This window comes from Urtica dioica, chromosome 6 (assembly GCF_054948205.1).
Source record: "Urtica dioica subsp. dioica isolate 48M chromosome 6, U.dioica_male_clone48M_v1_H2, whole genome shotgun sequence".
NCBI lineage: Eukaryota > Viridiplantae > Streptophyta > Magnoliopsida > Rosales > Urticaceae > Urtica > Urtica dioica.
This window is the reverse complement of record NC_142761.1, coordinates 23,625,833-23,636,124: the sequence shown is the minus strand read 5'-3', so window position 1 is coordinate 23,636,124 and position 10,292 is coordinate 23,625,833. Positions and strand designations below refer to the sequence as shown.

At 34.4% G+C, this 10,292-nt stretch overlaps 1 protein-coding gene across 6 annotated transcripts; it reads left to right on the top strand.

Moving 5' to 3' along the window:
- Positions 1-1,635: 1,635 nt before the first annotated feature.
- On the top strand, positions 1,636-7,545 carry LOC149393512 (phospholipase D delta-like). 6 transcript variants are annotated; one of them, XR_016299759.1, is made up of 10 exons: positions 1,636-1,962; positions 2,092-2,180; positions 2,409-2,553; positions 2,657-3,022; positions 3,130-3,246; positions 3,358-3,563; positions 3,656-3,798; positions 3,881-3,964; positions 4,993-5,046; positions 5,212-7,545. XR_016299759.1 is itself a non-coding variant. In XM_089617109.1 (10 exons), the coding sequence occupies exons 3-4, from the start codon at positions 2,603-2,605 to the stop codon at positions 3,133-3,135; spliced, it is 426 nt and encodes a 141-aa protein (XP_089473235.1). In that variant the 5' UTR covers positions 1,636-1,962; positions 2,092-2,180; positions 2,409-2,602; the 3' UTR covers positions 3,136-3,246; positions 3,358-3,563; positions 3,656-3,798; positions 3,881-3,964; positions 4,993-5,046; positions 5,212-5,845; positions 7,468-7,545. The 6 variants fall into 6 exon arrangements, 5 of the variants coding, with proteins under 5 accessions (XP_089473235.1, XP_089473237.1, XP_089473236.1 ...); XM_089617109.1 differs by having other exon boundaries at positions 2,409-3,022; positions 5,212-5,845; positions 7,468-7,545; XM_089617111.1 differs by having other exon boundaries at positions 2,409-3,022; positions 3,369-3,563; positions 3,881-3,936.
- The last annotated feature ends 2,747 nt before the right edge of the window (positions 7,546-10,292 follow it).

The following is a 10,292-nucleotide window of genomic DNA, read 5'->3' as shown; positions in this document are numbered from 1 at the left end:
GAAATTTGAAAATTAAATATTATTTATCTATGATAGTAAAACATATACAAAATTTATTATGTATAGATTTTGGTCATATAAATTAATGAACTGCAATAATAAATATGTAGTCGGAAGAAATAGAATATATTTATATGTACGTATTCACAGATGCAAATAATATATTATTTAATAATGAGAGCAACATAATTTATAAATTTATACATGGATATATTAAATTAATTAATATCAATAATAAACATATAGTTGAATGAACTATCTACTTACTCCATAACATAGTTAATAAGTGACAATGGGTCTCTAACTTTTATCCTGGTGCCGCCACGTGGCGCCTCCAGGAGGCGACACGTGGCGGCACCAGGGGCCGACACGTGGCTTAGGGAGCCTTCCGGTTTTTTTTTTTTTTTTTTTTTTTTTTTTTCCTTTTTTTAGGGAGCCTTCCGGTCTGTTTTTTGTTTGTTTTTTTTTTTTTTTTTCCAATTTTGAATTTTTTTTCCCTTCCAAATATCAATATATTTTGTATAATTTTTTTATGTATATTATAATCATAATTACCAATACTATATCAATAACATATATTATCATTTTTTTCCCGATCTTTAATTTTTTTTCCCATCTCTCATCAATATATTTTGTATATATTTTTATTTCAACTTGAATCCTGATGTCGCCAGGCAACGACACGTGGAATCCATTTTTTTTCCCTTCCGATTTTGATTTTTTTTACTTCCGATTTTGATTTTTTTCTTTCCAATTTGATTTTTTTTATATTTTTTATGTATATTATAATCATAATTATTAATAATATATTATACTATATCAATAACATATATTATCATTTATTTTTTTCCGACCTTGTAATTTTTTTCCCACTCTCATCAATATATTTTGTATATATATTTTTTTCGAACTTGAATCTTGGTCCGCCAGGCAGCGACACGTTGAAGCCATTTTTTTTTCCTTCCAATTTTGTTTTTTTTTTTTCCCGATTTTGATTTTTTTTTTCTTTCCAATTTTGATTTTTTTTCCCTTCCAAACATCAATATATTTTGTATGTTTTTTTTTATGTATATTATAATCATAATACTAATACTATATTATACTATATCAATAACATATGTTATCGTTTATTTTTTTTCCCGACCTTTAATTTTTTTCCCCTGTCTCATCAATATATTTTGTATATATTTTTGTTTCAACTTGAATTCTGGTGCCGCTAGGCAGCGACACGTGGAACCATTTTTTTTTCCCTTCCGGTTTTGATTCTTTTTTTACTTCCGATTTTGAATTTTTTTTTCCTTCTTTCATAAATATATTTTGTATAATTTTTGTATGTATATTAATTTTTTTCCTCCCTCTGTTATCAATATATTTTGTATAATTTTTTTATGTATATTATATTTAATACAATTAAAAGTCTAAACTTACTTTATTTTACTTATTTTTCTTTTTAATTTTTTTTTTTTTAAATATTGCTGACTCGCGCGTAGCGCGTTTTTTCAACTAGTCTCATTAAAAGACCCAAAAATTTTAAGCAAAAAAACGTTTCGTCACTCTCCTCAATCGCCACGTGGCACATTTTAAGTTTTTTTAATGGGCTGAAACAATTAATGCATCAGTGTTTTTTTTTACTTTGCTGAGCTCTTGGTTTTCCCATTTCCCCTTTTCAGATTGTTCGTTCTTTTTTCTTTTCCTGTTTTGTTTGTGTGAGAGGGATTGAGCGAGGGGATTGAGCGAGAGAGAGATAGCGAGAGTGAGAGGGCGAAACAGAGACAGAGATATTCAGCGGGAGAGAGAGAGAGAGAGACTGGAAGGTTTGACGACGAAGAGAAAGCGCGAGACAAAGCTCAACGAGGATCGATCGAATCTCGCCGTGAAGGATTCAGAGTCGCTGGTCTACGCCGAGATTCTGTTCTTAGCTAATCGTTTAGAACAAAATATAAATTTGGTGCTTCAGCCAAGGTAATAGATATACTGCTCTTAGAATTTATTTAAAGTGTCAAGCAGAATAGTTATTGCCATACTATCTTGCTTTTATTTTTATTTTCCAGTAAATTTGTCACTCTCACCAAAAGTTTCTTTCTTTTCTAGGAATGCAACGTAACAAAAAAAAAAGAGGCTCGTATTACACTTTTTGACGAAACAACAGACTTGTAAAATAAACAACACTCTATTTACAGGTAATATTTTATTGTTTTAGCAATACATTAGTGAATGAATTTGAATATTTTGCATCACGACTTTACGTTAACTGTTATTGTCGAAAGTTAAAAATGCTTTCTATTAACTTGATCACCTATTGTGATTTGCACATTTATTATTTACTAAATTATTGTTTGCTTATAAATAACTTTGTTTTCATTCATGCTTCACATTCCTCTTTTAATTGTTTTCCTTTTCATCTGCAGTTGAGAATGCTGGTCTCGTTTAGATCAAACCATATCATACAGTGGTCTTCGTTAAGACGGAAGAAAACTGAAGTTTCTAGACTGATCTAGCTTTTTGTTATAGAAACACCCTGGGACAGCTTATTTATTGCTGGTGCGTTTCAAGGTAAATTCATTTAACTACGGGAAAATCATCACCAGCAACCCACGTCACAATGTGCCTCGCCGGGGCGCGCATTGCTCACACGCGTGTGATTCCAAACTCACAGAATCCGTTCGGGAAGCTGCTCTATTTTCTGGCTCGGAAAGCCGGTTCGGTGACTCTGTACCAGGACGCTCACTCACCGGATCCAACACCTGAAGAAATCGAATTGGAGAACGGAAAATCGTACGATCAAGAGAATTGCTGGGAAGATATATGCCACACGATATTGGAGGCTCATCATCTGATATACATTGTTGGTTGGTCCATTTTTCACAAAGTGAAAGTGGTTAGAAAACCGACAAGGCCTTTGCCAAACGGCGGGGATTTGAGCCTCGGAGATTTGCTTAAATTCAAGTCTCAGGAAGGCATCAGACTTCTTATGATCATTTGGGATGATAAGACCTCTCACCACAACTTCTTTCTAAAGACGGTACTAATTAATCATTGTCTTCATTATTATTTGAGAGACTTGCTCTTTTTGGTACAGTAAGTGTTAACTCAACATACATATAACAGCGTTGCTTAATTTGATGGCAGAAATGAGTGATCGAAACGCACGATGAAGAAACGAAGAAGTTCTTCAAGCACTCGTCGGTGACTTGCGTGTTGTCGCCGCGGTATGCGAGCAGTATGCTCAGCATTTTTAAGCATCAGGCATGAATATATCATGTTCCAGTAACATTTTCACCTTTATAAATATTCCTTTTATGTTTTATTTTCTTCTAAATTGACTCTTATTTTCTTATGTGGTGCTGAGGTGAAAAGTTCATTTTCAGCTTGTAGGAACTCTGTTTACGCATCATCAAAAATGCGTAATTGTGGACACACAAGCTTGGGGTAATAACCGGAAGATAACTTCATTTCTAGGAGGTTTAGACCTCTATGATGGCCGTTACGACACACCTCAGCACCGGCTGTTTCGTGATCTATACACTGCGTTTGACGGAGATTTTCAGAACCCAACTTTTTCTGTGAGTGTCAATTTCTATGTCTCCTTTTTGTAAATACCAAAGAATTGATGAACAGGTTATAATGTGTTTTACTTGGCGGTGTCAAAAAACAGAGCGGAACGAAGGGACCGAGGCAGCTATGGCATGACTTGCACTGCAAAATCGAAGCCCCTGATGCGTATGACGTGCTCACTAATTTCGAGCAGCGGTGGAAAAAAAGCCACGAAACGGTTCGGAATTGGGGCAAAAGTTAAAGGTATCTCATTGGCACGACAATTATTTGATAAAGTTGGAACGCATATCGTGGATCCTTAATCCTTCTTCATCTGTTACAATAGACGATCCTGCATTATGGGTTGCCAAGCATGAAGAGCCTCAGAACCGGCGTGTCCAGGTTTAACCTCATACACAAGAAATCACTGGTACATATACTCTCTTATTAAAGACTGCAAGAAAAGTTTAAAAAAAAAAAAAACAGTTAACCATATACCAAAATATTAAATCAGCACCTCAAATATATAACTTTGATGTGAATAAGTGAATAGATAGCTTTAACTTTTAAAATAAAGAAATTTAATATATATGTAACTGTTTTACTACACTAGAAGTCATAGGTACACATAGTTTACGTCCACTAATTATTTATCAACATCTCAATACTTTTCCAATTCCCTTGATTTTGAATAGATAACCACATCTTCATACTCCAATTTCTGCACATTTCTGTTCTTCCTCTTAAAAAAAAACAATGGATATTTCAAGGTTAGTTCGATAAACCCTTACACTTCTACCAATAATTAACAGAAAAAAAAAACAACAAAGCCCTGAGTTATAAATTCTCTTTATTGTTTACGTGTTATTAGCAACCATATCTACCCCTGTAAATTATTATGCTCCTACAAACTCTATCTCCCTATGCTTATGTAAATAAACTTAACTGTTACTTTTTTTGTTGAACTAATTATCTACTACTATCTCGTTTCATAACATAACATACATAAAAGAAAAAAAAAAATACTCAATGATCATATTGCATATATGCCGTGCCATGGGCACGGCCTTAGAACTAGTAATATATAAGTATTCAAATAGTGAAACTATATATTATTTATATGTGACATAAAAATATGTATATGGAACCTATTACTGAATTAATTCCAATGAAAATGAGCTCCTTTGAAGTAATATATATATATTTTACTGATTAGTGGAAAAAAGTACTTTCTTGAATCCATAAAATAACATTGCTCCCATTAATACATACTCAAATAAAAAAACCTACTAATAATTAAACGGAATTGAAAGCCCAATATTAAGCAAAAAACAGAAGCCCCTAATTATAAAGCCCATATATATATATACTTTTTCATCATATTTGGTAGAGCCGCATAAAATCTCTGATCTCTCTCTCTCTCAATGCCGATTAGTCTCTCTCTCTCTCGCTGATTAGGTTTTATGCTGGAGTTTTTCAGTTGACGCGTTTGTATTCGGTTAATTGGATAAGGTAAGATTTTCTTCCTCTCATTTGTTTGCTTCTTTATCGATTTAGTTTCTGCTGATTTCCTATTTACTAAATTCGTTTCGTGTATGTGTTGCACTGTGATTATAATGAGAAACGCATTGAAATACTGACCTGTGATTTATTTTTTCTTTCTTGTTTGATGCGAAGCTATAAATTCATGGACATTCACGGAGCTAGTCTCGGCTGTCGTTGACCTCTCAATCGCGTACTGTTTACTATGCGCTTCGGCTTCTTTCTTTTCGGCTTCGAAGCTCCTCGATCTGTTCGGACCTCTGTTGTTTAATCAAGGGTTTTGGTTTAAATTATCTTGAGTTGTGTATTAAATTTGAAAACTTCTGATCAAAGATTTTTTAGACATTTTTCGTGATTCTCTAGCTTCGTTTGTTCACCTAATTCTTTAGAAGAGACGGTAAGAAGCCACAGAAAAAAAAATGGATTTTTTTAAATATTTTTTAATCATTTTTTTAATGATGATTTAGTTTTAAATTCCGAATTGATGTTAATTCGTTTGATTGTATTTAATATCGTTTATATAGACTGAGAAATCTATGATAAAAAAGAGTGACGTTTAGACTATAAGAAAAGTTTAGAGTGAGGTTAAGTTGAATGAGAATAAATATGAGTTATGGTGTGATTTTAGAAACGTGAAATTCATTATCCATTTTTTGGATTTGTTACAAATAAGTCAATTTTTCACCTCTGTTGAATAATCTTCTAATAGAAATAACTGACAATTACAGGTTTGAGAAGCATTATATGACCAAAGGAGTGTCATTCGTTGGTAAGATGTTGGAATTTTTATCTTAATTTTTTGTTTCTTCTCCATCGAATTCATTGGTAAGGATGTTGGAGCTTTTATCACATTTACTTCCTAAATTCATTTTCAATCTTCTGCATGTGTCCAACTTGTTTTACATTATAGCTTATACATTTGACTATCCTTCATATGTTGTGTTATGTTGATTCATTTAAAGGAAAAAAATTGTTCTTATATTGTTGGTGCTGAATCTGATTGGAACAAAACAATTTTTCATATAAAAAAAATAGTGTGCTTATAAATTTTGACTATCTTTGATATGCTGTAATCTTTTGATTCATTTTTTCTTCGATTCTTTTACATATTACATATGTTATGTGTGTTAATGCTAATCAAGAGAACAAATTAGAGGAAAATATATCATCTTTATTTTCGAGAAATAAGAGGAAAATAGATTTTGAGTGGTAGTAGCATAATGTTTCAACTATCTTTTTAGACTGACTAATAAGAAGAAATGTTTGAAGATGGTGGGGTTTGTATATTGGTGCAGCTACACAACAATGATAGTGAGATCTAGAAAGGAAAAGTTAAAGTGGTTGCTTAATTTCTTCGTAAATTTGGTTTTTCTGTAATGTGGAGTTAGGGTAGGATTAATCCATTGTTTATTTTGGGGCTAATGTGGGTGTGTGTATATACTGTTTTGAATTAAAGAATATGTCTGGGTGGAGTTGTGGTGTGGTATGGTGTGGTGTGGTTGATCGATTGTTTATTTTTGGGGTTAAGGTGTGTGTATATATATTGTTTGTACTTTGTAGTAGAAAATATATGGGAATTGAGGATACGGAATCGGAATGTGTCTAGAAAAGTCCAGATAAAGTTAAGCTAATATTTTTTTGTCTTAATGGTTCAGTTATGTAAAGTCAGTCTAGAAAAATCTCGAAGCATCGAGTAGTGCAAGGCACAATTGTAATTTTTATTTTATTTTATTTTTAATTGAATGGCAAGTATTGTAATTATTATAAATTTAAAGGGTATTTTCGTAATTTTTCAAAATCGCGTAACAGTAAAATGAGACACGATGAACAGTAAACATGCACTTTCCTTTATATATATATATATAATAATGTATAACATGTTTCTAATGTCTGTATATTCAAATGTATAACATGTTTCTACAAAAGATCAGAGCACATAATGAAGTTTAATTCCTGAGAACCATATTCATTTTATTAAGTAACAGTAATAATAATATTCCTAATTTGTCAATTTTTCCCATTTAATATCCTTTATGAGAGTGAAACCAAAGTTCTGTTTTTGTATATAATTTATTTATTAAATAATACATCTCTCGTATATTCTCAGGTTTGCACAAGTATTATATTCAAATGTATAACATGTTTCTAATGTCTTTATATTCAAATGTATAACATGTTTCTACAAAAGATTAGAGCACATAATTAAACTCTTTGATACATTTCTTCATTACTTGAATTTCGACAGCTTTTTGTATTCTCTATGCTTGTACGATTACTACTGTAACAATAAATTTGTTGTGATTGATAGTTAATACTCATTGACTATATATGTAATTTTTTAATTTCAATCATTTTCATGCAACTGATCATACATTGTCATGGGATTTTCAGGTGTGGTCGATGTCAAAAGGTTACACTAGAGTTCAAGCATGTTTCAAAATCCTCAATCCGTCCTTCTACGTATAATAGGTTTGTATATTAATTAGCTAAAACTTGGAGAGTTGATTTTTTTTAATATGTTTGTTTCATATAATTTTGTTTAGTGGTCTTGTGAAAGTGGGATAATTAATTAACCAAATATTTCGTATGCTTTATATATATATATATATATATATATATATATATATTTTAATGTGTTGTGAAACATGAAATTCTGATTAGTCGCAAAGACAAGATGTCGCACACAATGTGTTGACAATGTGTCCGACAACTTGCTTGAACACAGATATGGATAAACAACAAAACAGTGTAGTAAACAAAGTACACACGATATGGTTACCTAGTTCGGTGAAACACACCTACATCTGGGGGCACGCTGCCAGTGGAAAAGATTTTCACTATCTTGTAGTCAATAGTACACACAAGGTTTATATTTGATTACAATCAACAAATCAATAAAACCTAGAGACTATTACTACCAGTGATCACCTAGACAGGGACTTCCCCTGAATTTGAGCTTCGTCTCAATTCCACCCAAGGAAAAAAAATGCCGTTTTCGTTGCCGTTTCGAGCCTCCTGATTTACGGAAAGTCGTCATGCCGATTGAATTTCCAACGGAAAAATTGTGGAAATGGGCAAGTAAAATGCCGTTTTCAAATGCCGATTTCCATGGAAAACCGACGTGCCGACGGAAAACCGAACGGAAATAATGTGGCGAAACAAACACATAAATATATATATGATAGATCGTCACATTACAAACAACTTTCATGAAGAAGATTATATGAAAAAAAAATCAAATTACTCAAGAAATTGAAGGTGCAAGTTTCAGAATCTAGGGTTTCCAAAACGACTTGGAAATTCCTTCAAATCGGAGGAAATTCGTCGACATATTGTTGATTTATACCTTGAGCGTGACGAAAATGGTGGAAACTCGCCGATCGCCGTCGAATTCCTCCGACACCCACGTTCTCTCCTCCACAGCCGCGAGTCTTTTTTTTTCTTTTCCTTCGAATTTCCTCGAATTTCCTGGAAATGCAGATGGTTTTATACACAAAATGGAACGACATCAACCGGCATTAAACGACAGAAACGAAATGTCGTTTCTTGGAAATTCCAGCGACATCTCACATGGAAACGACATATTTCTCTTTCGCTCGCCGTTGACCCATGGAAATGGAATTTCCAGCCGAAAATCCGGGAAATTCTCCGGCATTTAGTTCCTTGATTCCACCCTTCGAGCAACCTCTTGGCTCGGATGACCTTTAGTCTTCAGCTGTACGTGAACCTTCAATCACGAGAACACAAAACCCAACTCTCACAGACACTCAATCTTTGTGGAATAGTGTTTGAGAGACTACACCGCTTATAACCAAAACGCACAGCCTCTCAGTCCGCCGGTCTTGCACGTCTAAGAGCTCTGAGTGTTCGATCAAAAAGCGTCGAGGCTGCTAAGGGGGAGCGCATGGCTTTTATAGCAGCTTTACAATCCTGGAAGTTATCTCGGGTTTCCTTACCCGGCCTCAAGCGAATATCACAAAGTAATGACTCCATCAAGGCGAATATCGTGCAATGAAGATAGCAGCGAGAGATATCTTGCAATGAAGTCACCAGCGATGCAGATATCTTGTAATGAAGACAGCAGCGAGACAATAACTCAGCAATAAGTCACCAGCGAAGCAATCTGAGCAAAACTGGAAACTTGGCTGAAAAAGAGTCTTCATACAGGAGGAAAGATGTCAAACTAGAAGTGGAGACAAAACAACCGCCATCTTTCCATACAACTTGCACTAAAAAATAAAGCCAACAAAAACATATCAACAATCTCCCCCTTTGGCTATTTTTTAGGCAAGCACTTCCTGGACCAGTTCTCATACAAGCGTCAAGACCAGAGAGGAGAGTCAAAATAAATGACTTCATGACGCATCTCCCCCTGATTGCATAAAAAAAAAATACCAAAGGCACGGATCGATCAACACAGAGGGAGGAACAACAGCCTGTAAAGAAATGAGAACTAGAATAACAGCATAACATTCAGCAAAAAAAGTACGAGAAAGCTGTCTTACAAACCATCCAGAAGAAAAAACATCAGACTGAAAACACACAATCAGACGAAAAACCAACATAAAGATGTCTAAAAAGAGGTTAGATGTTACAGACCAGAACAAATAAACATCAACCAGAGGGATTAGAAACATCGTGGGCAAGAGAACTCTGAGAGTCGCTGCTGACATCATCTTCTGTCTCTTCTTCATCATGACACACAGAAGGACTCGGGTGAGAAGTAGAAGTACCATCAGTGGTAGAGGAGGGAGTCATGACAGAGATAAGACGCTCACAAGCTGTCTTTCTTCGAGTAGAGATATCGATGACTTTCTTAAGAGCAGCAACTTCTTCCAACAAGCCTTTGAGAATATCGCTCTTAGTAGTTTCTGACAAGGGAGCCACTTTGAAGGTACGACCAAGGGAGACCGATGTAGCGACAGATGACATGACAAGATCCATGGCATGTTTCCCTTCAAACAACTTAGGACTGAAGGAGATTTCACCGGGAGGTTTACCTGAAATGTCGTCAGCCCTGAGCAGATCCCTCTTCTGAGCCACCAACATGCCTGACAAGAGAGAGGGGAAGCCAATAGGAAGCTTCACTGCATAGGACTTAGCATGTTTTGCCAGGTGGCTGAAAACAAACTCCCCAAAGTCGAAGGACGCTCGAGTACCAATCTGATAAATGAGGCATGCCAAGTCTGACTTGATGCTTGAGCCGTGAGAAGAAG